This window comes from Pelodiscus sinensis, chromosome 19, assembly GCF_049634645.1.
Source record: "Pelodiscus sinensis isolate JC-2024 chromosome 19, ASM4963464v1, whole genome shotgun sequence".
Taxonomy (NCBI): Eukaryota; Metazoa; Chordata; order Testudines; family Trionychidae; genus Pelodiscus; species Pelodiscus sinensis.
Window position 1 is genome coordinate 7,361,928 of NC_134729.1, and position 26,851 is coordinate 7,388,778.

The following is a 26,851-nucleotide window of genomic DNA, read 5'->3' on the forward strand; positions in this document are numbered from 1 at the left end:
GGCGCTCTCAGGAACGTGTACACACTCATTGACACCCACGAGTGCATGGACTGACGTACCCGCGTGAGCCTGGCTCCGGTCGGCCTAGCCAGCTCAGTCACTTTCCACACAAAGCCAAATTGGAACCAGTTTAAACTAAATTGCAATTAAACACAAATCAGAGCGTCCACATGGGGTCTGCACCAGGTTAGCGAAACCAGTTTAAGTTAAACCCATTGGTGCAAACTTCCTTTGTAGACAAGGCCTAACGTGTGGACGATGCTGCCACGTCCCCTGTCATGCAGGCCGGGTCTTTCCTCAGTGGGAGTCCCTGGCTCGTCAATGGGGAAGGTCATGGTTCTGTCCCAATCCTGCAGCCTGAGCCCAGGTCCAGGGTGTCCCCCGAGCACTCCCATCCCATGGCAGGAGTTAGTGTGAGAGGCAAGAGGCTGACACTGCTGGCAAACACCCTGACACTGGAGCTCCCCAATTTCTGTGGCAGGGTCTCTCTGGCACCTGGGTGCTGCTCACATCAGGGTCTCTCCAGGAGAGGTGCCAGGCTGGAAGAAGGATCAGGGCTTGGCCTGATGCTTTATAGAAGATCCAGGCCAATTTACAGGGGCTTTGAACTGGGGAAAGTGTTTCAGCTGCCATGTCCCATCTCCATCACAGGTGCAGAACATCAGGACAAACTCACTGCTCTCTCTTATCCCCCGCCTGGCCAGATCACCATGAGAACATGGAACTAAGAGTTTGGAGAGCTGGGTTTGACTGTCAGCCCTGCCACCAGCTGCTCCTCCTGCCGTCTACCTGGCTGGAGTCAGGGATAAAGGAGTCTTTGGCCAGTGTGCCGAGAGTCCCTCAGCGGTCAGCGCCGCACCGCATGCGAGTAGGCAAAGGAACAATGTTGGTTGAATCTTGTGGAGCGATGGATATTATAGCCCCCAAGCAAGACATTGGGTTCTAGCGCCCGCTGTGGCACTTCCTTTCCCCGCCCTGTGCCTCAATTTCCCCTCTGGGTGGAGCGAAGACAAAGGGCTATATCTGGGCTGTGTGCTATTATTAGCCGCCCCCTCCTGCGTTGGCGGATCATCAAGTTTTCCCGTCTAGGCAGCGGATGTGGGTCAACGTTTGAGGTTTCGTTGTTGATTTTTTTAAGTTTCCTCTTCAAAACAGATCAGCTTCCTCCCTCCCGGCTGACGACAGATGCCTGCGTGGGCCGTCGCGCCTCAGTGCTGTGACGGGACGCCACGCCGGATGGCGCGTCTCTGGAGCTAGACAGCATTGCACTGGTCAGCCAGTGTCCAGGGTCACACTGGCGCCCCCCAGCCCCGGTGAGTGACGGGCCCTGCTGGGAGGCCCAGACCACCTGCTCTGGGCACCTGTTCTGAGAACCTCATGCTGGGCAAGGGTCGGCTGGCAAGAGGGGGCCGTGGCGGGGGAGGAAGAGGGAGGTTGCGGGGTGGGAGGTGGGAATGGGGAGGGGGGATGGAGGAGCAGCTGTGCAGTGAGTGGGCAGCACAGTGCACCCAAAGCAATGGGAAATTACCCATAAGGGCGGTTTTGTTGGGAGTGGGGGGCTGGGATTGGGAGGGGATGGGGCAGAGTGAGGAAGGCGGGGTCCGGCAGGGCAGGCAGTGGTGCCAGGGTCAGGAGGAAGGGCAGGAGGTGGGCGTCAGGACAAGGGTGGGAGCAGGGTGGTGAGGGCAGGGGCAGGCAGTAGAGGCAAGGTGAGGGCAGGGTGGAATGTGGGAAGGGCAGTGTGGGGAGAGCAGGGGGTGAGGGCGGGGGGAGAGGGGTGGAGCAGGCAGGAGGGGCAGGGTAGGGGGCAGGGTTCAGAGCGGGGGAGGATAGGGGGTGCAGGGCAGGGACTGAGGGCAGGGCAGGGAGGGAAGGGGCAAGCAGGAAGGGAGGGGCAGGGATGGAGCAGGGAAGGTCACAAGGTGGGAGTCAGAGCAGGGAGTGAGGGCAGGATGGGGGACAGGGTTGGGAGCGGGGGAGGGCAGGGGGTGAGGGCAGAGTTGGGAGTGGGGGAGGGCAGGGGGTGAGGGCAGAGTTGGGAGCGGGGGAGGGCAGGGGGGGAGGGCAGGAGATCAGAGCATGGTGGGAAGGGCAGGGCCTTGCAGCATTAGTTGCCCAAGAGCCAGGGCTGGGTCCCAGTGACCTCGTCCCATGGGCTCTGCAGCGTGTGGCAGCGCGGGGGTTGGCAGTGCCTGGGGGACGGGGCACGGCCCTGGCTCTCTGTGGCTTTGGTACGGTGCCCTGGGAGCCCTGTGCTCCAGGAGATGCCCACCCCAGTGCAATGCCCCACGCGACAGAGCAAAGCCACGACTCCAGGGATGCCCAGCCTGGCGGGAGCCACGCGACTGCAGGGAGGGATGGAGCCTCTGCCTGCAGCAGCCAGAAGTTTGACTCTGAGTCAAGGGAGGGCTCCACTTCCGGCAGTGGCAGGACTGAAGGGGGGTCAATGTCTGGGTTTAGGAGACAAGGGGGGCAGTGTGGGGAGGAGGAGGGGCTCAGTGCTCTGGGAATGGAGGGGGGCAGTGTGGGAAGGAGGAGGGGCTCAGTGCTCTGGGAACGGAGGGGGGCAGTGTGGGGAGGAGGAGGGGCTCAGTGCTCTGGGAATGGAGGGGGGCAGTGTGGGGAGGAGGAGGGGCTCAGTGCTCTGGGAACAGAGGGGGGCAGTGTGGGGAGGAGGAGGGGTTCAGTGCTCTGGGAACGGAGGGGGGCAGTGTGGGGAGGAGGAGGGGCTCCATGCTCTGGGAACGGAGGGGGCAGTGTGGGGAGAAGGAGGGGCTCAGTGCTCTGGGAACAGAGGGGGGCAGTGTGGGGAGGAGGAGGGGTTCAGTGCTCTGGGAACGGAGGGGGGCAGTGTGGGGAGGAGGAGGGGCTCAGTGCTCTGGGAATGGAGGGGGCAGTGTGGGGAAGAGGAGGGGCTCAGTGCTCTGGGAATGGAGGGGGCAGTGTGGGGAGGAGGAGGGGCTCAGTGCTCTGGGAATGGAGGGGGGCAGTGTGGGGAGGAGGAGGGGCTCAGTGCTCTGGGAACAGAGGGGGGCAGTGTGGGGAGGAGGAGGGGCTCCATGCTCTGGGAACGGAGGGGGCAGTGTGGGGAGAAGGAGGGACTCAGTGCTCTGGGAACAGAGGGGGGCAGTGTGGGGAGGAGGAGGGGTTCAGTGCTCTGGGAACGGAGGGGGGCAGTGTGGGGAGAAGGAGGGGCTCAGTGCTCTGGGAACGGAGGGGGGCAGTGTGGGGAGGAGGAGGGGCTCAGTGCTCTGGGAATGGAGGGGGGCAGTGTGGGGAGGAGGAGGGGCTCAGTGCTCTGGGAATGGAGGGGGCAGTGTGGGGAGGAGGAGGGGCTCAGTGCTCTGGGAATGGAGGGGGGCAGTGTGGGGAGGAGGAGGGGCTCAGTGCTCTGGGAACGGAGGGGGGCAGTGTGGGGAGGAGGAGGGGCTCAGTGCTCTGGGAATGGAGGGGGCAGTGTGGGGAAGAGGAGGGGCTCAGTGCTCTGGGAACGGAGGGGGGCAGTGTGGGGAGGAGGAGGGGCTCAGTGCTCTGGGAATGGAGGGGGCAGTGTGGGGAAGAGGAGGGGCTCAGTGCTCTGGGAACGGAGGGGGGCAGTGTGGGGAGGAGGAGGGGCTCAGTGCTCTGGGAACAGAGGGGGGCAGTGTGGGGAGGAGGAGGGGCTCCATGCTCTGGGAACGGAGGGGGCAGTGTGGGGAGAAGGAGGGGCTCAGTGCTCTGGGAACAGAGGGGGGCAGTGTGGGGAGGAGGAGGGGTTCAGTGCTCTGGGAACGGAGGGGGGCAGTGTGGGGAGGAGGAGGGGCTCCATGCTCTGGGAACGGAGGGGGCAGTGTGGGGAGCAGGAGGGGCTCAGTGCTCTGGGAACAGAGGGGGGCAGTGTGGGGAGGAGGAGGGGTTCAGTGCTCTGGGAACAGAGGGGGGCAGTGTGGGGAGGAGGAGGGGCTCAGTGCTCTGGGAATGGAGGGGGCAGTGTGGGGAGGAGGAGGGGCTCAGTGCTCTGGGAACGGAGGGGGGCAGTGTGGGGAGGAGGAGGGGCTCAGTGCTCTGGGAACAGAGGGGGGCAGTGTGGGGAGGAGGAGGGGCTCAGTGCTCTGGGAATGGAGGGGGCAGTGTGGGGAGGAGGAGGAGCTCAGTGCTCTGGGAACGGAGGGGGGCAGTGTGGGGAGGAGGAGGGGCTCAGTGCTCTGGGAACGGAGGGGGCAGTGTGGGGAGGAGGAGGGGCTCAGTGCTCTGGGAACGGAGGGGGGCAGTGTGGGTAGGAGGAGGGGCTCAGTGCTCTGGGAACGGAGGGGGGCAGTGTGGGGAGGAGGAGGGGCTCAGTGCTCTGGGAACAGAGGGGGGCAGTGTGGGGAGGAGGAGGGGCTCAGTGCTCTGGGAACGGAGGGGGGCAGAGTGGGGAGGAGGAGGGGCTCCATGCTCTGGGAACGGAGGGGGGCAGTGTGGGGAGGAGGAGGGGCTCAGTGCCCTGGGAACAGAGGGGGGCAGTGTGGGTAGGAGGAGGGGTTCAGTGCTCTGGGAACGGAGGGGGGCAGTGTGGGGAGGAGGAGGGGCTCAGTGCTCTGGGAACGAAGGGGGCAGTGTGGGGAGGAGGAGGAGCTCAGTGCTCTGGGAACGGAGGGGGCAGTGTGGGGAGGAGGAGGGGCTCAGTGCTCTGGGAACAGAGGGGGGCAGTGTGGGGAGGAGGAGGGGCTCAGTGCTCTGGGAACGGAGGGGGCAGTGTGGGGAGGAGGAGGGGCTCAGTGCTCTGGGAACGGAGGGGGGCAGTGTGGGGAGCAGGAGGGGCTCAGTGCTCTGGGAACAGAGGGGGGCAGTGTCTGGGTTTGGGGGCAGCAAGGAGTCAATTCCCCAGCCCCTTGCTGCCTGCTTCTGTGGGACCAGCCCGGCCTGAGGAGCCACTCTCCTCTCCTGAGCCCTCCCTCCCAGGCAGGACTGGCGTTGCTGCCTTCCCCCCAAAAGTTCCTTTGTGCTCTGAAAGAGCTCACCCCCCTTTGGGGGCAAAACTGGGAACTGGTTCCATTTGCTCTCCCCACGGAGGGTCAGTCGGTTGGTCAAATGTCCAGGTGGACAGGGCTGAACCAAGGAACCATGGGCTCCCTGCTCACACTGCCCGGCCTGCACCTCCCTCCGCCTCAGAGCCAGTGCGTGCGGCTGATGACGGGCCTGATCCCTGTGGCTAGAGCCAGAGAGGAGGGGCAGAGTTTCCCAGCAAGCGGGAGGGGAAAAGCAGCTTTACACAGTGGAGTCCCACCGCCCCCTGAGGCTCTGAGCGCCGAGGGCTGCAGCCTTCGAGGGAAGGTGGCGACAGCGTGGCCAGTCCTTCCGAGCACTTCCCCTTCCTGAACAGCACCAGGAGCCCACGGGAAGGGCTGCAGGCTCCGTCTCTGGGTCTCGCCAATGCAGACTGGAGGCCTTTCTCTGGAAGAGGCGTTAGGCAAACCCCCGGCAGCGGGCTCAGCACAGCGCAGTGGGTGGCATCCCTTGCCCTGCGCTAAGAGGACTCAGACTAGAGGGTCTAATGTGGATCTGTGAATAACTTCCCCGTGGCTCCTGGGGATGCCGGGGTGCTGCTCTGAGCGTGGGCTGTTCACGATGCTCTGGCTGAGCTGTGCGACTGGCCCGTGACGGGGCTGCTCTACAAAGTGGCCAGGCCGGAACTGCAGCCCCGCCCTCAGGGAGTGCAGGAGGACTCACAGCACTTCCTGGGCTGCTGCTGTGTGCGCAGACACCATCCCACTTGCATGGATGCTGGGAGAACCCATGCGGGTTTGTGCCCCTCCGTGAGCACCAGAGTGGCTGGGGAGGAGCCAGAGGAAGAGCAATGACAGGGAGACCCCCGGGGTCGGCCAGAAGAAATCAGACACAGCTGGAGGGAGCCTGCGGTTACTCTAGCTCGTTGGCATCCCCTGAGTCATGGGGGGAGGGCTCCCCAAATATGAGTGTCCTGCTTGTCCCTCAGGACCCCCTGGAGAGCACGGGTCACAACCAGACCTTACTGTGGCAGGAGCTAGGAGAGCCAGCCCAGCTCCTGGCTCTGGAGGTGGAGCAGGGGGCATGTTGCAAGCCATGGGGCATGACCACACATCCAGTGGGGTGGAGGTGGGGCACAGAGCTGTCTCTCTGCCCGACTGGCCATGGCAGTTCTCCCAGGTGGGAGACAGGTGTCTGGGGGTTGCTCTCCGTGAGTGTCTGGCGGCGGCAGGGCCAGAGCAGCTTCCCCCTCCGCAGGGAGTGGGGCAGAGAGCTCTTCCTTCTACACTGGCTGGGTACCTCATTCCTGGCAGAGAAGGCAATTTAGAATGGGGCTGAGACCCTCCCAACCCGGGAGACACATGGGGGGCTCCCAGGGTCACCACAGGGGCAAGGGCCCAGCAGAACCCAGGAGTCAGAGGAGTGAGTGTGGCTGGAATATGATGAGTCCGTGCTGCTAACAGCACCCCCCCCCCAGGAGTCTGTTTATAACGGAGGCAGGATGATCAAGAGAACAAAAGTCTTCTCATTAAATTACATTAAATTAGGGAGGTTGGATGATGCTCCCGGAATGCAGTTACAAGATAAGGAATGACAGTGGAGGAATAGAAGCTTTGGGGGTAGCTGAGTTAGTCTCTGCAGGATACACTGAGAAAACAACAAATGGTCTGGTAGCACTTTATAGAGTAACAAAAAATGTAGAAGGTATCATGAGCTTTTGAGTGGCACAGCCCACTTCCGAGCTCATGGTACCTTCATGACAGCATCTACAGAGTAGGAATAGACGGTCCATTCTCTGAATGGAGAGAAGTAAAGAGGTCTGGGATGAGTGCTGTTCACGGGTGTGTCTAGACTACAGGATTTTGTCGACAAAAGTCCACTTTTGTCGACAAAACTAAACCTGCGTCTACACTACTGCTGAGTTCTGTTGACATAACGTCAACAGAACTCAGCAGTTTTGTCGACGCTGGTAAACCTCATTTTACGAGGAATAACGCCTTTTGTCCACAGAGTTCTGTCAATAGAAGGCACTATTGCATCTAAACTGTCCTTAGCGTCCACACTGTTATGTTGACAAAGCAGCTTGCTTTGTTGACAGAACTGAATGTAGTCTAGACACTCTTTGTCGACAGAAGCTTTGTCAACAGTATCTGTCGACAAAACTTCTGTCGACAAAACCCTGTAGTCTAGACGTACCCTGTGTTCCTAAGAAGAGGGGCAAAGAGTGAGGTGGCAAAGTTTGCAGATGATACAAAATTCCTCAGGAGAGTTAAGTGCCAGAAGAACAGTAAAGAGTTACAAAGGAACCTCACAAAACTCAGGCGGGAGGGGGATGTCTACACTAGCCCCCTAGTTCGAACTAGGGTGGCTAATGTAGGCATTTGAACTTGCAAATGAAGTTCGGGATTTAAATATCTCGGGCTTCATTTGCATGTTCCTGGACGGGCGCCATTTTTAAATCCCCTTTGTTCGAACTGACTGCCAGTGACTACACGCGGCAGTCAGAAGTTAATCTGAACTAAGGGTATGTCTACACTACCACCCTAGTTCGAACTAGGGTGGTAATGTAGGCAACCGGAGTTGCAAATGAAGCCCGGGATTTGAATTTCCCAGGCTTCATTTGCATTTTTCCGTGCGCCGCCATTTTTAAATGTCCGCTAGTGCTACATGCGGCACGAACTAGGTAGTCGGATTAGGCTTCCTATTCCGAACTACAGTTACTCCTCGTGGAACTCCTCGTAGACCTCCCCAACTATAACTTGAGACCATTGCTCCTTGTTCTGCCATCCTTCACCCCTGAGAACAGCCTCTCTCCATCTTCTTTGGAACGCATGCGATGTAGCAAAGCAGCGTCTCTGATATCTGCGTGGCCGCAGGGGGTGGGCGGTAGTTTCCATAGCGGCAGCTGGTGAAGGAATCCGCGAACTACATTGACGCTGGGGGAGTCGCTCGCTTCCCTTGCCTGGACACCTGGTGCCTGCGCAGCCGTCATGCTGCAGGAGTTTCCATCTACAAGAGTGGGGCGCAATTTTCCACTCAGTGATTGGGTGGGGTTATCACAGGCCATGCCTCTCCTCACCTGCTCTTGGGTATTTGTGTGGGGAGGGGAGGCCATGTGATATACACCCCACAGTGATAAGAACATAGAGAATGGCCATACTGGCTCAGACCAATGGCCCTTCTAGTCCTGTTTTCTGAGAGTGGCTTATGCCAGATGCTTCAGAAGGAATGAACAGAACAGGGCAATTATCTCAGACGTTCAAGAATACCCTGAGTAGGAGATCCCTGGGATTCTTGGCTAACAGCCATAGGTGGACCGATCCTCCATGAACTGGCCTCCTTCATTGAAACCACTTAAGCTTTTGGCCTTCACAACATCCCCTGGCAATGAGTCCCACAGGTTGGCTCTGCAGTGTGTGTTTGTTTAAAATCGGTTGCCTATTTCATTGAGTGACCCCTGGTCTCATGGTATGTGAAAGGGTAAATGACTCTTCCTTATTCAATGTTCTCCATGCCACCTGAAAGTCCTCTATCATCCCCTGGTCGCTTGCCTCCTTTCTCAGTTAACAGTCCCAGTCTTTTTACTTTCTCGTCAGGTACACACTGTTTCATCCCCCTCATCATTTCTGCAAAAGCGACGAGGAGTCCTGTGGCACCTTATAGACTAACTGAAGTGTAGGAGCATAAGCTTTCGTGGGCAAAGACCCACTTCGTCAGATGCATGTAGTGGAAATTTCCAGAGGCAGGAATAAATATGCAGGCCAGGATCAGGCTGGAGATGACCAGGTGGATCCAATCAAGGAGGATGAGGCCCACTTCTAGCAGCTGATCTGGAGGTGTGAATTCCAAGAGAACAGAAGCTGCTTTTGTAGTTAGCAAGCCATTCACAGTCTTTGTTTAATCCAGAGTTGATTGTGTCAAACTTAAAGATGAACTGTAGCTCAGCAGTTTCTCTTTGAAGTCTGGTCCTGAATTTTTTTTGCTGCAGGATGGCTACTTTTAGATCTGCAATTGTGTGTCCAGGAAGATTGAAGTGTTCCCCTACAGGTTTTTCTATGTTGCCATTCCTAATATCAGATTTGTGTCCATTGATTCTTTTAGGGACAGTCCCTACATTGCATCTGATTTACTAGCTTGCTGCCCGGTCTCCCTGTTTGGTGAGATCCTTTTGTAGCTCTTCATAGTCAGCTTTGGACTTTGTATCTTGAGTAATTTTATATCATCTGCAAATGTTGCCACTTCACCCTCTTCCCAGACCATTTATGAATATGTTGATCAGCACTGGTACTACTACAGATGCCTGGGGGGCATCACTCACAGACCCAGGCCCCATGCTTTGCACTCTCCTATTGCCCACCTCAGCCATCCTATGGACAGGTTCCAGGGGAGCCTGGCATGGGGCCGAGGCAGGGGTTCGGCCCCCTGCTCTCCCCAGGGTGGCAGGAGCTGGAGTGACCTGGCAATGTGCTCTATTCTACCCTACCCCCTTGCCTTCTCCCAGCCTGCTCCGCTCAGCTCGGGAATCCTTCTGAGATCTGGGATGGGCAGCAATTCATACATCGGTTCCAAAGCCAGATGAGAACATCAAGTGTGACTTTTGTGTGACACAGGCCAGAGAGCTGCCCTAAATAGTTCCCCATTGAACCAGAGCGTGAAATCAATCCAGTCTAAAATTGCTAGTGAGGGAGAATCCACCAGGGGCCTGGTAAACTGTTCCACTACTTAATTACCCTTTTCCCCACTCTGAGTTTGTCTAGCTTCACCTTTCCGCCACTGGATCATGTTAGACCACAAAGAGCCTGTTCAGAAATATTTGTTCCCCTTCTAGGTATTTACAGACTGTGATGAAAACACTCAGAAACTTCTCAGCTCTGGGCACGGGAATGGCAGTGGTTCCAGGCAAAGGGAATGGGATTGGTTCCAGTTCCTGGGAATGGGAGTGGTTCCATGCACAGGGAATGGGAGCAGTTCCAGGAGAGATTCTGGGCAATGGGGATCTGGGTGCTGAGAATGGGAGAAATTCCAGGTTCTAGGAATGGGAGAGCTTTCAGTGCTGGGAACAGAAGAGGTCCTGGACACTAGGGAAAAATAAAGGTTGTAGATTAGGGTGGGGAACCTTTTCTGGGTCAGGGGCTACTGACCCCCAAGCAAGTGGGATAGCAGGGGGTGGGGGGTGCGTGGAGTGCCAGCACAGGCTCCCCAATGCTGGGGGGGAGACTGAGCCTTGGGTGTTGGATCCATGCAAGCTGGGGACCACAGGTTCCATGCTCCTGCTCTATGTGCTGGGAACAGGAGTGGTTCCAGGTGCTGGGGAATGTGTGGGGTTCCAGGCACTGGGGAATGTGAGCAGTTCCGGGCCCTGGGGAATGGGAGGGGTTCCAAGCTCCGGGGAATGGGAGTGATTCCAGATGCTGGGGAAGGGAAGCAGTTCTGGGTGCTGAGGAATGGGAACAGTTCCAGGCACTGGGGAATGGGAGTGATTCCAGGTGCTGGGGAAGGGAAGCAGTTCTGGGTGCTGGGGAATGGGAGGGGTTCCAGATGCTGGGGAATGGGAGGGGTTCCAGGCGCTGGGGAATGGGAGGGGTTCCAGATGCTGGGGAATGGGAGGGGTTCCAGGCGCTGGGGAATGGGAGGGGTTCCAGATGCTGGGGAATGGGAGGGGTTCCAGGCGCTGGGGTCCAGGAGCAGTTCCGGGTGCTGGGAGGCATGGCTCAGCTGGCGAGCTGCAGAAGCGGAGCCCCGTCTATGCTGTGGCAGAGGAGGTGGCTCAGCTGAGACCTGGATGCACTGACTGAATGTTGGTTTCTCTCAGGTTCTTGGCTCTTCCCAGAACATCCTGCGGCCCCACCAGCCATGGAGGGGGCATCAGCACTGAGCCCCTCCTCCTGGGAGAAACGCAGAGCATGGGTCCGGCAGAGCCGGTGCTGGCGCACCACCGTGCTCCTGGAGGAGGAGGCAGCAGTGGTCCTGCAGGATGTGCCTGAGCTACAGCCACCGCACCTAGATGATGTCTTCCTCGATGGTGGAAGACCAGGCGGGGAAGTGGACAGAGGTGGGTGGAGCGTGTGTGACTGGCTGTATGTGTTGGGGGGTGCCGGGATCTTTCTTTAACTCCTGTGCCCAGCATGCATAGTGGGACTGGTACTGCACTTGCCCCAGGATTGGTCTGAACACCCCCACCCCTCCCCCTCAGGTTTTTTGGGGCCTGCAAAAACACCCCTGGGAAAGTTTCAGTCACTGGAAAAAATGCCCATCAAATGCCCCTGTTCCTGTCCCTGATGATCCCATTTCAAACTCTTGCATCTTGTGCCGAGGCCTGTGGCTGCATCCCTGACCCCACCTGCTCTTTCTTGATGCCACAGCCCCCAGTGCCAACCCCCTGTCCCTGCTCCTGGGCCGAGACCTCTCTTTGTGGAGCGGCCAGGACTGGCCCTTCTCTCTTGGCCTTGCATCCTCTCTCCACAGGAGGACGCGGCTCAGTGCTCAGCCCAGGAGGTGGGGCTCCCAGCCTTAGCAGGGCCCACTGCCCAGGGGGACATGCTGGGAGCCCCAGGCTGGTGCACCCACCTTGCTCATGCCAATGAGCTGCTGTTCTGGGGTTGGCCCTGGAGAAGTCATGGGGCAGCTGGTACTGGTTGGGGGTGGGGGAGGGAAGGGTTCTCCCTGGTTTATCTGACGGACTTTTGTATTTCCAACAGGAAGCTCCTCCAGCAAGATCGAGACCTGGCTGCAGGATTGTGGGTGAGTCCAGCTGCCCTGTGTATGTGTGTTGTGTGTGTGTGTGTGTTGGCGCATGTGACAGAATCATAGAACCACAGAACCACGAGGGACATCTAGTCTAAGTCCTGCCATGATACAGGATTTGTTGTGTCTGAACCATCCAAGGCAAATGGCTCCAGCCTCCTTTTGGCTTCCACAACCTCCAAGGCCTCTGTTCCGCGGTCCTGTTGCTCTTACAGTTGGGGTATGTCTACACTGTAGAGTTTTTTCAGAAAAACAACTGTTTTTCTGAAAAAACGTCACTTACATCCACACTGCAATCACGTTCTTTCGAAAAAAAATCGAAAAGAACAGAGGGGTTTTTCCAACATTGGTAAACCTCTTTCTGCGAGGAAGGAGCTCTTTCGGAAAAAGGCGTGTGTGGACAGGGAAGAGGGAGTTCTCTCAAAAGAAGAGGAGAGAGGAAAAAGCACAGGTGCCCTGGTGGCCACTCCGTCCACAGTAATCACAGTTAAAATGCAAGATAGCATCCCTTAAATGTGGATGCTATCTTTCGAAAAAGCAGATCGCTTTTTCAATGCGCTTTTGCTGCGTGGACGCTCTCTTTCGGAAGAAGTTTTTTCGGAAGATCTCGCCTGGAAAAGCTTCTTCCGAAATTAACTTGCAGTTTAGACATAGCCTTGGGAAGGTTTTCCTGAGATTCAATCTACAGCGACGCCCGTTAACTCTTGTCCTGGCCCCTGTGGCAAGAGAGAACAACTTTTCTCCATCTTTTTCATGGCAGCCTTTCAAGTATCTGAAGGTCACTCTCATGTCCCTGCTCCATTGCCTCTTCTCCAGTGAAGCAGACCCAATTCCTTCAGCCTTTGCTTCCCTCCTCTTTGCTCGTCTATATTGCTCCCTTTTAGATTTTTACTAGTTTCTCTCCATCTTTTCTATACAACGGTGACCCAGATTGGACTCAGTACTCCCCAGGAGGCCTAGCCAATGCTGAATAGAGTGGCATTCTAAAGTTGCATTTTTTTTGAAACTGCAGTGCATTGCTGACTCGTGTTGAGTTTGGGTCCACCCACAACTCCCAGACCCTGCTCAGCTGTGCTGCTGTCTGGCCAGTTAGCCCCTGTCTGGATTTGTGCATTTGGTTTTGCTTCCCTAAGTGTACCCCTGATGTGTCTTTGTGGCATTTCAGTTTGTTGTCTGGAGCCCAGTTCTTCAGTTTATAAAGATCCTTCTGAATTTTCGCACTATTCTGCAAAGTGTTGGCAGCCCCTCCCCTTCCTGGCTGCTGTGTGTCATCTGTACATTTGATCAGCACACTCTACCCCAACATCCAAGTCATGAGCAGTGCACAGCATGACGGCTGTGCCCCTCCAAACAGCCCTGCACAGCTCCACCTATGTCCTGCCCCAAGGCCTCTCCTACCTGCAGCTAGTTGCCCCATGCCAGGCTTCGTTTGTAGTTGTTTAACCAATGTATGTACACACCACGGAGCCAGGATTTCAGGCCTGTATGCAGGAATTTTTGTGGTGGGGTTGTGTGCTTTTTTTGTAAATGTGGACTGCAAGGGTGTGAATGCACCCCCCCCCCCCCCCATGCTCCCCCAAGTAAGCAGAGAAATCAGCCCCAGCCTTCCGCTGGTTGGTCAGAGCACGGGGGAGGGAGATTTAGGTGGCGCACTGCTCCTGCCTTCCCCAGGCCAGCTGGAGCGTGTTTACTTGGGCGACCAAGGAGGGGGGGGGGGCGCAACCTCCCACCACGTATGGACCTGGATTTGTTCTTGGTAAATCCATACCGGCTGCTAGTGATTAATCCCTTCATCCTGCAGGTCCATTCCTCCCCACCTCCTGTGGAGAGACTACTGTGTGCATATGTCTCTGCTGCCCACGCTCTGTGTGTGTGTCAGAGAGAGAGAGAGAGAGATGCTGCCCCTGGATCACCCCCTGCCCGCTCCCTGAACAGGATGTGCAGCTGGCTCCGCTCCCACATGATGATGCCACAACACGCCAGCTCCAAGGGCAGAACACACTAGTTTATTGCAGGCACTTCCCTGGTGCAGGGCAGAGGCTCCAGGCCCGGGGGTGCGGGCACACGGATGGACGGAGTCTCTCCAGGGCCCCCCAAGCACAGACAGAGCTGTTCTCCTGGAACCCTTCAATGCTCTCCATTTGGGGAGCCCAAGGGGCACCCCTCACACCCATTTCCCCCTTGCTTACCCCAATTCCAGCTCTCCCCCCACACCGATCCCCTTACACCTCCCCCAATCCTGCCCCCATTCCAGCCCATCCCCTTACTCACACCATCCCCTTACTTATCTACCATATCTGTCCCCATCTCATCCCTCTCCCACACACATCCCCTTACATATCCCTCATCCCTGCTCCCATCACAGCCCTCCCCTTACACCCATCACCATCCCAGCCCCTTCCCTCGCACATATTCTGTTCCCTTCCCCACATCCGTTCCGGCCCTCCCCCTGCATGCTTCCCTCCCATCATCGCTGCCCCTCTTATGCCCTTCCCAACCCCCATTCTGGCCCTCCCCCTTACTCATTGTACTTCACTCCCTTCTTCCATGGGGCTGAATGCTTTGTACTCTCTCTGGGGGCAAAGTGGATTAGTGTCAAGAAGTTGCATTGAGAGGCAGTAGGAAGAGACCCCCCTCAGTATGCAAGGGGCACTGGGAGATCCTGCCATTGAAATAACAACAACAGCTGATAGCTAGGACAGGACCCCCAGGCTGCAGCCCGGGACTGTGGGACCACTATAATATATGGAGATATACCTATCTCATAGAAGTGGGAGGGACCTTGAGAGGTCATTGAGTCCAGTCCCCTGCCCTTACAGCAGGACCAAGTACCATCCCTGGCAGATTTGCCCCAGATCCCCAAGTGGCCCCCTCAAGGATTGAGCTCATAAGCCCATAGCAATGCTCAAACCACTGAGCTACCGCTCTCCCAGCTTGCCATCCTGGGCTGTTTCTCACAATGCTTTGCTAGTGACAAGCTGGAAACCCCTCCAGGTGCTGTTTCACTTATCATAACAACATGTGGCCCCCCACGCCCAGCTAGATTTCATGACTGTGCCCAAAGCGGCTCATGAATTACTCAGAGAAAGGCATCCCCTTGTACCTCAGGAATATATCATCTTTCACTGCTTAGATTTTATTAATTTGTTCCTCAATACACCCGTTTGTATAATTTGAGCAGATTTTCCAGGTGCTTAAGGCAAACTCACTGGCAAAGCAAGTTTATTGACAACAAAAGATAGACTTTAAGTGATTTTAAGTGATAGACAAAAAGTCAGAGTTAATTAATCTGAAAATGAAAAGAAAAATAATAAAAGAAAATACAATTTCAGCACGCAGTCTAAACTCTCAACCCTATTAGTTTGGGCAACCACTAGATGAATCAGTTTTTCACACTCCAGTGGATATTTTACCCTTGAATCCTGGGCAAGTATCCTCTGTTGGAGTCTGCACACTTTCCTGTTCAGTGTCCCTGTTGCTTGCAGCATAGGTGAGGGCAGTTGAAAGGCAGCACATGGGCTCTTGTGTTTTGATTTGGTTTAGTCCATGTACCTTGAGAACAGAAGCCCAGGCACATCCAGGGGCATTGCTGAGTCACCAGGAAGGCTGAGCAGTTCTCCTGCAGTGGCATTATGCAGGTGAGTCATCGAATTGTAGCTCCCTGGCTGGACAATGGTCATCAATGTTTGTCACCCGCCTGAGTGCAGGTTACTTTCTTACTCTCTGAGGAGCTAATATTGGGGCTGATTCTCCAACTTACAGCATGTTTTAGTGACAACCACACAACACAATCGCATAGCTTCATATGCACTGAGAGACATGTTCAGGTAGAGCCTCAGACCCTTTCCCTGCTACCGCACATGGCCTGCTTTAGATGCGAGCTCACCGTTACGTACAATTGAGGGATATGCTGGTGACAGGACACTCCCCAAGGTATAGAATGTCACACTAATGGGCTGTTCTCTCTGGCTCAGGGTGTCCATGGAGGTCCCGCCTGAGGAGCCTGGCCTGCTTGCCCCCTTTGGTAGGTTGCTGTCCCCTGTGCTTGACCCCTTCCAGACATGAGGAACTGGGAGCTGGTTGGAGCTGTGGAGCTCAGAGGGGAATGGTGCTGGTGGCGGGAACCGCAGATCCCAGGGACAGGTCACTGCATAGGGAGCAGTCTATGCTTGGGGTGTCCCATGTGTACCAAGGACCTGGGGAAAGTCTGAGCACTCCCAGAAGCACAACCCCCTTTGCTCCCAGTGACCAGCCCAGAGCCTACAGGGTGAGCGCCCTGCCCAGCCCAGAGCCTGCTAGCCCAACTTCCAGGGTACTACTCAGCCATTGCTCTCTTGCAGGATGCAGTAGTAACGGGACCAGCTTTGAGGATGATTTGACGCTTGGAGCAGAAGGTACCAGCCGTGAGGGATGCCAGCTCCCAGCCAGTTCCCCCAACAGCAGAGAGCGGGGGCAGAGTCACTCCTGGTGCAGTGCAGTGCCATACACATCAGCTCTCACCAGTCTCAGCTGCCTTAGGGCAGCACAGCCCTGCCACCTCCAGGGGGAGGAGACCAGGCACTAAGAATGAGCCACGGCCAGATCCCCCGACTTGGAGGCGGGAGGGTGCTTGCTGGGGGAGAATGGAGGGGGCTGGGTATCCTCAGATCCCTGTCCCTCCCTCAGCGGTGTGATGGCCCATCCCCCTGGTCCAGCACATCTGACCCAGCCACCCTATAGGGCAGGCACTGATAGAGTATCTGGTAGAGGCCTCCCCAGTGCTATCTGTTTGCCCCCCATGAGGCCTGCCTCTTGGTGCCCAAATCGGGGGAGCCCTGGCTGTGTGTGTATGTGCTGAGAGTGTCAAGCTGGGATTTGGAGACACCTTGTGTTACTCACCTGTTTCTTTGCCTTGTTCTTCCAGCTCTGTTGTTACCTGGCAATGACAAAGCCGCTAACAGGTGAGAGTATTTAATACCACCACAGAGGTCTCTAAGCTCTGACTCCGCCTCTTCTTCCCACTTCCAGCCCTGAGCACTGGCTCTTGTGCCCCAACATGCCCTGCACCCAGACTGCCCACCCCCTCAGGCCCCATCTTCACTCACCCGCCCAACAAGCCCTCTGCATGGCCTGCCTCCCATCTGCAGGCCTTGCTCCCATTAGGCCCTGCACCCTGCTGTGCGTGCCATTCGCTGGGCCTGAGCCCTGGCGGGATGTAGGACACAATCTGGAGCAGGGACATTACTGCTCAGGAAATGGTGACCGGGGCTCTGGCCGCGGATGACTCTGGCCAGGCCACACTACCCCTGTTTGTGACCTCCTCTGCCTTCTGTGCCACAGAAAGACCCTGCTGGCGAAGCCCTGGCCAGGCCAGAACCTTCACCTCGGGAACAGCATGGCATCCAGTGCCCTCTCTAGCGGCACCAACAAGACCGCCTCCAGGTAGGACCCTGAGGGCCTCAGGACAGGGTCCTGGGAACTGGCTGGTATTTCCCAGGGGCAGCAAGTCCATCTGGCCCTTGAACTCTGGTGAGGCAACTGCAGTCAGTCCTGGCCCTGTGGAGGTCTCTCCATTGCAGCCAAGCCAGGTTGCTTGGGGGTCTCTCAGATACAGCCAAGCATTCGCCTTTGGTATCTATAGAGCAGCAAGCAACAAATTCCTCAGAATATCCTCCAACCTGACACACACCGGCCTCAGCTAGGGCACTTGGAGAGGCAATGGGTGGGGATGGAGGGGTGGGGACGAGCTGTGTGGTGGGGGGCAGCACATGGAGATGCTGTGTGATGAGATGATGTGGAAATGAGGTGGTGTGTGAGGTGGGGATATGGAAAGAGGGTGTGGTGGTGGGGACAGCGTGTGGTGGGGGTAGTTTGTATCCATGGGGATGTGGGGGGATGGTGTGTGGAAATGGGCCTTGTGGAGGGATGGTGTGTGGTGGGGGTAGCTTGTATCCATGGGGACAGAGTATGGGGATAGGATGTAACAGGGGGATGGCATTCAGGGCCGCATTATGACTTTTGTGGGCCCTAGGCACTTTTGCCTTCGTGGCAAAATATTAAAAATTATTTTTGATATAACTTTAAATACTTCAACATTTTATTTTTTTTCTGTTTTAGGAAAAATGTAATAGACTCATAGACTCATAGACTTTAAGGTCAGAAGGGACCATTATGATCATCTAGTCTGACTCCCTGCACAGTGCAGGCCACAGAATCTCACCCACCCCTCTTAGAATAATCCTCTTACCTATGTCTCAGATATTGAAGCCTTCAAATAGTTTGAAGACCCCAAGATGCAGATAATCCTCTAGCTGTGATCTGTACCCCATGCTACAGAGGAAGGCGAAAAACCTCCAGGGCCTCTGCCAATCTACCCCGGAGGAAAATTCCTTCCCGACCCCAAATATGGCGATCAGCTGAACCCTAAGCATGTGGGCAAGACTCACCAGCCAGACACCCAGAAAGTTCTCTATAGTAACTCCTATCATCCCTCCATTGATCTATTTCCCACTGATAATGAATGGTCAATTAGTTACCAAGATCATGTTATCTCATCAAACCATCCCCTTCATAAACCCATCTAGTTTAATCTTGAAACCAGATAGATCTTTTGCCCCCACTACTTCCCTTGGAAGGCCGTTCCAGAACTTCACTCCTCTAATGGTTAGAAACCTTCGTCTAATCTCAAGTCTAAACTTCCTACTAGCCAGCTTATATCCATTTGTTCTTGTGTCCACATTGGTATTAAGCTTAAATAATTCCTCTCCCTCCCTGGTATTTATCCCTCTAATATATTTAAAGAGTGCAATCATGTCCCCCCTCAGCCTTCTTTTGGTTAAGGTAAACAAGACAAGCTCCTTAAGTCTCTTTTCATAAGACAGGTTTTCCATTCCTCGGATCATCCTAGTGGCCCTTCTTTGAAATAGATTTTCGTGGGCCCTAAAAGTTTCATTTTTTTCTGATGTGAGAAAAAAATTAAAACGTTTTCTTTGACCTTAAAAGTTCATTTTTTTTCTTCTGATTTTAAAAGAAATTAAAACATTTTCGTGGGCCCCTAAAAGTATCGTGGGCCCCAGGCACTGTGCCTACTGTGCCTAATGGATAAGTCGGCACTGATGGCATGTGGAGATGGGCGTGGTGGAGGGATGGAGTGTGGTGGGGGTAGTTTGTATCCATGGGGATGTAGCAGGGGGATGGCATGTGGAGATGGGCATGGTGGAGGGATGGAGTGTGGTGGGGGTAGTTTGTATCCATGGGGATGTAGCAGGGGGATGGCATGTGGAGATGGGCGTGGTGGAGGGATGGTGTATGGAGGGGGTAGCCTGTATTCACAGGGACAGAAGGAAGGGCCGTGGCTGGTGTGTAGGCAAGGGGTGTGGCAGTGGGGACAACATGTGGGGATGGGGTGTAAATCCTGCTGTTCCCTCTGCAGCCTCTCCGAGATCCTGGAGTGGTGCCAGGAGGATGCTGAGGAGATTCTCTTCAACTTGGGCTTTGTGCAGGATGAACCTCAGGCCGCAGCTCGGATCCCATCTCGCTTCTTCTCGGCTCCTTCCCAAGCCAAAGGCATCAATTTCCAGCTCTTCCTGAAGGCCCAGGTGCAGCGCCTGGAGATGGAGGACCCCTGCCTGACCCTGGCCAGTAGGTGTTGCCGGGGTTACCGTGGGGATATCTGGGTGTTCCAGAGGAGCCTGGAAGGGAGAGGGGGTTAAAACAGCCAGGCTGAGACACCTGCAGTCATGGGCAAGGGGCCATGAGCTGTATCCAAAGCTGGGGCAGACTGTGAGCCCAGCCCAGCCCCAGCCCCAGCCCCAGCCCCGCTTATTTTCCTGTCACTGCGCTCCGGGGATTCAACCCCCCTAAGGCAGGTTCCCATTTCAGGTGGGTGCTTGGAGCAGGGATTGGCCTGAGCTGGTGGGGGTGCGGCATGCCCGTGGGGGAATGATGTGGTGGAAAGGGTTGTGGCAGTGGAGGATGGGGAGTGGGCTATAGTGGTAAGAGAAGGTGATTAGATGCCAAGACTCCTGGGTTCTATTCCCACCTCATCACATTGCAGCCTTGGGCAAGGTGCTTCCTCTCTGGGGCTGCAGTTTCCTCACCTGTGAGCTGGGCAGAATGAGATCTGCTACAGGAAAGTGCATGGAGCCTCTCTAATCCTTGGGGAGGTTTGCTCCTGTTCTCACTGCCCCCCGTCAACCAATACTGAACAGGCCATCAGAACGGTCTGGATACTGAAGCCCCTCACAGCAACCCTGCTAAAAGATCCACACGAGTCAAGGCCAGCAGGGACTGTTCTGACCATCTAGTGTGGCCTGGGGCGTGGCCCAGGGACTCTTACCTCTGGCCAAGTAAATTCTACACATACAAAATGATGGGGAATAATTTAGCTGCAATCACTCAAGAGAGAGATCTTGGAGTCATTGTGGATAGTTCACAGAAACATCCACTCAATGGGCAACAGCAGTCGAAAAAGCAAACAGAATGTTAGAAATCATTTGAAAAGGGATAGAAAATAAGACAGAGAATATCTTACTGCCTCTATAAAAATCCATGGTACGCCCACATTTTGAATACTGTGTTCAGGTGTGGTTGCCTCATCTCAAAAAAGATATATTGGCATTGGAAAAAGTTTAGAAAAGGGCAACAAAAATTATTAGGGGTTGGCATGGGTGTCATATCAAGAGAGATTAAAAAGACTGTGCCTTTTTAGCTTAGAAAACAGGAGACTAAGTGGGGATATGGCAGAGGTCTATAAAATCATGACTGGTGTGGAAAAAGTGAATAAGGAAAAGTTATTTACTTGTTCCTATAATATAACAGCTAGAGGTCACCAAATGAAATTGATAGGTATCAGGTTTAAAACAAACAGAAGGAAGTTTTTCTTTATGCAGTGCAGAGTCAACCTGTGGAACTTCTTGCCAGAGGATGTTGCGAAGACCAGGTCTTTAACAGGATTAAAAAAAGAACTAGATAAATTCATGGAGGTTAGGTCCATCAATACTTATTAGCCAGGATGGGTAGAAATGGTGTCCTTAGCCTCTGTCAGAGGCTGGAAATGAATGAGAAGAGAGGGATCACATGATGATTCCCTGTTCTGATTACTCCCTCTGGGGTGTTGGCATTGGCCACTGTCAGCAGACAGGACACTGGGCTGGATGGATCTTTGGCCTGACCCAATTTGATCATTCTTATGTCCTTATGTTCTTCTTGACACCTGAGCATCCCCGATCTTTGCTCTGACGTTCTCTCTCCTCTCCATGCTGCCAGGTCGGTTCCAGCAGGTGGAGGCGCTGGCTGCAACGGCAGATGCCTTCTTCTGCCTCTATTCCTACGTCTCCAAGACACCCCTGCAGAAGATCTCGCCAGCCCAGGTTTTCTGGAGCTGCCCAGAAATCCCCAGCACCTGGGTTGTGCCCACAAAGGTTGAGGCTACATCTCCTGTGGACCGGCTGAAGAAAGCCATTTCCAAGATGTGCCTGTACACCTCACCCAAATCTGAGTCCCCACACAGAGCCAGCAAGGCACCCAGCTGCCAGAGGAGCAGCTTGGGCAGGGTAGTGCAGGAGGTGCTGGAGAGGGCAAGGGAAGAGCGGTTCCAATTTGCCCAAACAGACATAGAGGGCATGGAAGGGGCAGACTGGGAGATGCCCACAGGGACAGTGCAGTGCTGGTACAGAGAGCAGAGCTCCTCCCAAGAGCTATCAGAGCCAGAGAACAACAGTCCAGAGCATGTCTGCCATGGAGGTGAGACAGTCCCCACGCCCCCAGGAGGGCAAGGAGAGCGCCACACAGTGCCAGCCCTGCGCAGGCTGCAATGGGCCCCACAGGGGCTACCTGATGGAAGAGGCAGGGCTTGTGCAGAGGGGCTAAGTAATCCAGGCCAGAAGGAGAAGAAAGGCCCTGGAGAAGCCCCTTTGGAGGTAGCTCCTTCCAAATGGGAGGTGCCCTTGGACGTGTCCTGCCCCTCACGGGGAGCAGGGTCTGATGAGCAGGGTTCCCAGGTTGGAGACACTGTTGCACCATGGTCTTATCTCATCCCATCTCCTGGGACACACTGCGAGGCCGGCAACGCCAGGGGCACTCTTGGGACAATGTGGTTGCACCTGGAGCCCAGAGAGGGGCTCAGAAGTGAGGCTGGGTTTGCCTTAGACTTGTCAAGGACCCTGAGCTGGGATAATGCCAGACCCTGTGTAGCCTGTCTGGCCGACCCAAGGGGAGCCCCTGAGAAGGATGGACGAGAGGATCGCAGGGAAGAGGAGCCAAGGACTGACGGCAAACCACACGCCCCGCCCACAGGGAGCTCCCGCACGTGTGGCTCTCAGGACGCTGTATGTCCCCAAGTGTGGGACAGCAAAGACTCAGGGCCAGCCTTGCTCTCCAGTGGGGAGGTTCCTGCTTCGTGGGCAGCAGGTGGGGGCTCCATGCTCCACGGGCCCCGCCGGACACTGACGCTGCCCCTCCAGGAGGATGACTCCTTTGAAATGGAAGAGGTGGGTGTTGCCATGTGGATGCCCTGAGCCTAATCACTGAGCCCCTCGGGGGGCCAAGACCTTCTCCCCACCAGCAAGGAGTGCCCCATAGACAGCCGCAGATACTGCTTGCATGCCTCAGCAACCCTCCCCCTGGCCTGGTATGCCTGGACCTCCCCACCTCCCAGAGCGCAGCACGCAGGTCCCACAGCAGGGCGTATAGCACTCCCCTGGGACACTGGTCATGCCCTCGCCTGGTCACAGAGCACAGGATGCACCAGCTGCCTGGCACAGATGCACTGAAAGACAGCTGTGGGCCATGTGCGGGTGCCCCGGTCACTCCGAGCTGCTAGCCCCAGCCCCCCTTGGCCTCAGTGCAAGACCTGCACTCAACCAGTTCTTGATTTCAGGTGCAAAGCGCCAGTGAGGATGAGGATGGTGCCCCCGAGGCAGACGCCTGGTTGCCTGCACCAGCCTTGCCAAGACACCGGAGAAGTAAGTAGGCTCTGGCTGGGGCCATGTGCAGGGAATGGCCGTGCTCCAGCTGCCAGTGCTCTCTGGAGGGGGCTGGGTCAGAGTCTTGGGACCAGAAGGGAGGGGGCAGCAGCAATGTCTGGGGGCTGCAGGTAGCAGAGGAGCTGGGCCAGGCATGGCTCTGGGCATTGCCCTGTTTGGAGCCGATGGGTGCTCAGAATCTCGCCCTGATGCACAGCTGAGTGGGAGGCCCTTACGCCCAACAGAGCCAGGCAGTCTGGGAGCCGGGGTGTCAGCCACACCAGAAGGGGAATGCTGGGACAGGTCCCACGCCTCCCAGGGGCTAGAAGTTGAAGCCAGACAAATCCAGAGTGTACATATTTGACAGCGAGGAGAACTCACCCTTGGCTAGGGTTGCCAGATGGTTGAAACAAAAATACCAAACTCCCTCCCCCCAAAAAAGGGAAAAAATTCTGTTGAAGGGGGGGAAAAAAAAGGGGGGGAGGAGACCAAAGTTGTTGAGCAAAAAAAAAAAAAAAAAAAGACTCCAAGTAAGCCCCCCCCCCCCCCAAATTAAAATAAAACAGCACTAAAAGCTTGTCCCCTTTAAGAGTGAGCGCAGGGATAGGAACAGGGGAGTGGTTGAGCATTGCTTCTCCTAGGTCTTTTGACCGGCAGCCTTGGGGAACCAGGTAAGCATAGGGGCTGGGACTGGGGGTGTTGGGAGCCAGGGGAGGGCTCAGGGGAGACCGGGCGCTGAGTGTTTGTAGGATTGCCAGGTGCCCGGCATTTTCGCCTCCTGGCCGAGTAAAATTTCAGAGAATACCCAACATTTCAGGTGTCCGGCACACTCTGAATTTTTTTTACTGGACAGGAGCCAAAAATACCGGACTGTCCGGGTGAATACCGGACACCTGGCAACCGTATTTTCTGGCACCGACAATTTTAAAATCCAGCCTGGATGGTTTTCTCCCAGCTCTGCCCTAGGAATGGTTTTGGGGGCAGGTCTCTCATCAGAGTGACAGCGGAGGTCAGGCTGCTAGATGATCATAGTGGGCCCTTCTGGGCTTGGGATCTCAAAGGGCCCAACTGAGCCTGGAGATCCTGTCTTGGTAGGCTGGGTGTGGGGAGAGCAGAGTCTGCCTCACTTGCAGCCCTGCGCTGAGCCCCCAGTCCTGCACTTGTCCCCTCGGTCCCCTACCCAGCCCCTGCAGACGATCTTCAGCTCCTCACCCAGCCCCCAGCTCTGCATGTGGCCCCCAGCCCCTCACACAGTCCAGCCCTGCTGCCGCCCTGCCCCCAGCCCCTCACACAGTCCTGCCCTGCTGCCTCCCTGCCCCCAGCCCCTCACACAGTCCTGCCCTGCTGCCTCCCTGCCCCCAGCCCCTCACACAGTCCTGCCCTGCCGTGGCCCTGCCCCCAGCCCCTCACACAGTCCTGCCCTGCTGCACACAGCCCCTCACACAGCCCAGCCCCTCACACAGTCCTGCCCTGCTGCCGCCCTGCCCCCAGCCCCTCACACAGCCCAGCCCCTCACACAGCCCTGCCCCCAGCCCCTCACACAGCCCTGCCCCCAGCCCCTCACACAGCCCAGCCCCTCACACAGCCCTGCCCCCAGCCCCTCACACAGCCCAGCCCCTCACACAGCCCTGCCCCCCAGCCCTCATACAGCCCTGCCCTGCTGCCCCCAGCCCCTCACACAGTCCTGCCCTGCCGTGGCCCTGCCCCTCACCCCTCACACAGTCTTGCCCTGCTGCACACAGCCCCTCACACAGCCCAGCCCCTCACACAGCCCTGCCTCCAACCCCTATCCCTGAGTCCTGCACTGCCTTGCCCACAGCCCCTCACACAGCCCTGCCCTACCCTGCCGTGCCCTGTCCCCAAACCTGCGTCCAGCACAGCCCTGCCCACAGCCTCCCTGCGCAGTTGTAGCGTGTACAGAGGGGTGGTGCACTGTACTGATGAAGAGAGGTGCCGTGCCTGGCCTGGTCCCAGCCTGTATTTCTCTTGGCTTTAGGTTTCATGCTCCATGCCCACAGTGCACAGTCTGACAGCAGCGGTTTCGTGGAGGAGCCAGTGCCCGACTTGACGCCCAGCACCCAGCTTCCTGGCACGGCCGGCTCCCCGCTCTGCAGGCCAATGGAGGGTCCATGTGACACAGGGCAGGTCTCCCTGGCTGAGAATTCATCTGAGCAGCAAGGAGACACCAGCTGTCTCCAGGTCACACACGGCTTCGCAGCCCATCCCAAGCCCCTTCTGGAGCTATGACAGGGTCTGGACATGTCCCTTAGGGCAGCAGGATGATGGCTTCCTGGGTCAGGGGGAGCTAGATCCCCCGCACTCTGTGTCATGGGGCATGGAACAGTGCCTGGCCTGGGAAGAGCCCAGGCGTGCAGAGTGGGAGGAGGGGCACTGCTCCCCAGAGCAAGCTTGGCAGGGGATAGCCACCTGCCAGGCAGCCATGGTGACCCAGAGGGGCAGGGTGTGGTGGGCTTGTGGGGACAGCTCTGGGGTTTAAAAAAGAAAAGTGGACTCAGAACTTCTGCCAAAAGCAGCAAATTGTCCTTCCTCCCCCAGCTCCTGGTTCACCGGCACCATCAGCAACACTTGGGCACCGCCATGATTTGCCAGAGTAACAGTCAGAGGGAGTTATGGGGTTTCACTTGTCTTTGTTGTGTGCCCCCTGCTGGCACAAATTGCTCCACGGATCCATGGGGTCTAGGGCTCACCGCTCACACCCTCACTAGCACTTTGGGACTGGTTTTGTTACTCACGCTGTAGCGCTTGCAACACTAGGACAGCTGGATAGTGCCCAGCAACAGTCCATGCACACTGTAAATAAACACATGGGAGAAGATGGCTGTGCACTTTTGTGGAGCTGTATGTTGGATACAAGTTTAAGGTACCTTCCTCCAGGCCCAAAGGCGCCAGCTTTGGGTGCCCCGCACCCCAGAGGCTGGCTGTGGGGGGACAGAATTGATTCTGTGGGTTAATTCACCAATCCCAGCAACTAGACTGTCTAACTGCACAAAACCGAACATCCATGCCCAGTCCCCTGCCCTGACACGCACACCTCCTGAGCCCCCATGCTCTCCCTCAGTCGCTGTTCCCCTCCCTCCATCCCTCCCTCACAGTCACTGGGCAAGGGGGTTGGGATACAGGTAGTTACAGCCAGGGCTTGGAGTCCTTGCTGGTTGACTGTGAGTCTCTTCTTTGTACCTCAGTTTCCCCACCTGTAGCCTGGCGCTAGGTCTGTCTGGATCCCCGCCTGCTGTAGGCTCCTGAGAGTGGTACCTGTAGGTTGCTTTGCAATGTCCGGACAAGCTGCTGCCTGCACCTTCCCTCCCTGGGCTGTATGCTTACTTCTTGCCATGGTGACTCAGCTGCACTGCCTGAGGCATGGCCAGTGCCCCCTAGGGGTAGGGCTCCATGCTGCCCCCACACAGCACTCCTAGGCACTGGTGGGGGGTGACCATTGTGATCCTTTTCCAGACCAGGCCATGCCTGCCCTGCTGCCCATGGCTGAGCCCTGCCCCGACACTCCCTGTAGTTCTGTGACATGGGGTATGTCTACACTACCCTCCTAGTTCGAACTAGGAGGGTAATGTATGCATACCGCACTTGCTAATGAAGCCCGGGATTTGAATTTCCCGGGCTTCATTAGCATAAGCGGGGAGCCGCCATTTTTAAATCCCCGCTGCTTCGAACCCCGTGTAGCGCGGCTACACGGGGCTCGAACTAGGTAGTTCGGACTAGGGTCCTATTCCGAACTACCGTTACTCCTCGTGAAACGAGGTGTACCGGTAGTTCGGAATAGGCACCCTAGTCCGAACTACCTAGTTCGAGCCCCGTGTAGCCGCGCTACACGGGGTTCGAAGCAGCGGGGATTTAAAAATGGCGGCTCCCCGCTTATGCTAATGAAGCCCGGGAAATTCAAATCCCGGGCTTCATTAGCAAGTGCGGTATGCATACATTACCCTCCTAGTTCGAACTAGGAGGGTAGTGTAGACATACCCATGGGGAGGCTTGATCCCCACTCACTGATTAGAAACAGGCCCCGAGGGACTAAAGAGATTGGCCCCCGGCAGTCCCCTCTCTCCACAGGGCAGGGCCATGGGTGCTCTCCACTATCTCAACATGGGTGTCCCCACTCCACTCCCTCCCCAAGGCCCCACCCCGTGCCGCCCCCACCCACTCCACCTGCCATGCAAGGCCCA

General features: G+C 56.4%; 1 protein-coding gene across 2 annotated transcripts; it reads left to right on the plus strand.

The window, feature by feature from the left end:
- Positions 1-1,160: 1,160 nt before the first annotated feature.
- On the plus strand, positions 1,161-26,193 carry TESPA1 (thymocyte expressed, positive selection associated 1). 2 transcript variants are annotated; one of them, XM_075902084.1, is made up of 11 exons: positions 1,161-1,313; positions 10,781-11,020; positions 11,667-11,709; positions 15,687-15,736; positions 16,053-16,106; positions 16,616-16,652; positions 17,032-17,133; positions 19,124-19,332; positions 20,959-22,181; positions 22,571-22,655; positions 24,652-26,193. In XM_075902084.1, exons 2-11 carry the CDS (start codon positions 10,822-10,824, stop codon positions 24,900-24,902), a joined length of 2,253 nt encoding a protein of 750 aa, XP_075758199.1. In that variant the 5' UTR covers positions 1,161-1,313; positions 10,781-10,821; the 3' UTR covers positions 24,903-26,193. The 2 variants fall into 2 exon arrangements, with proteins under 2 accessions (XP_075758199.1, XP_014430863.2); XM_014575377.3 differs by lacking the exons at positions 1,161-1,313; positions 15,687-15,736 and having other exon boundaries at positions 11,000-11,020.
- The last annotated feature ends 658 nt before the right edge of the window (positions 26,194-26,851 follow it).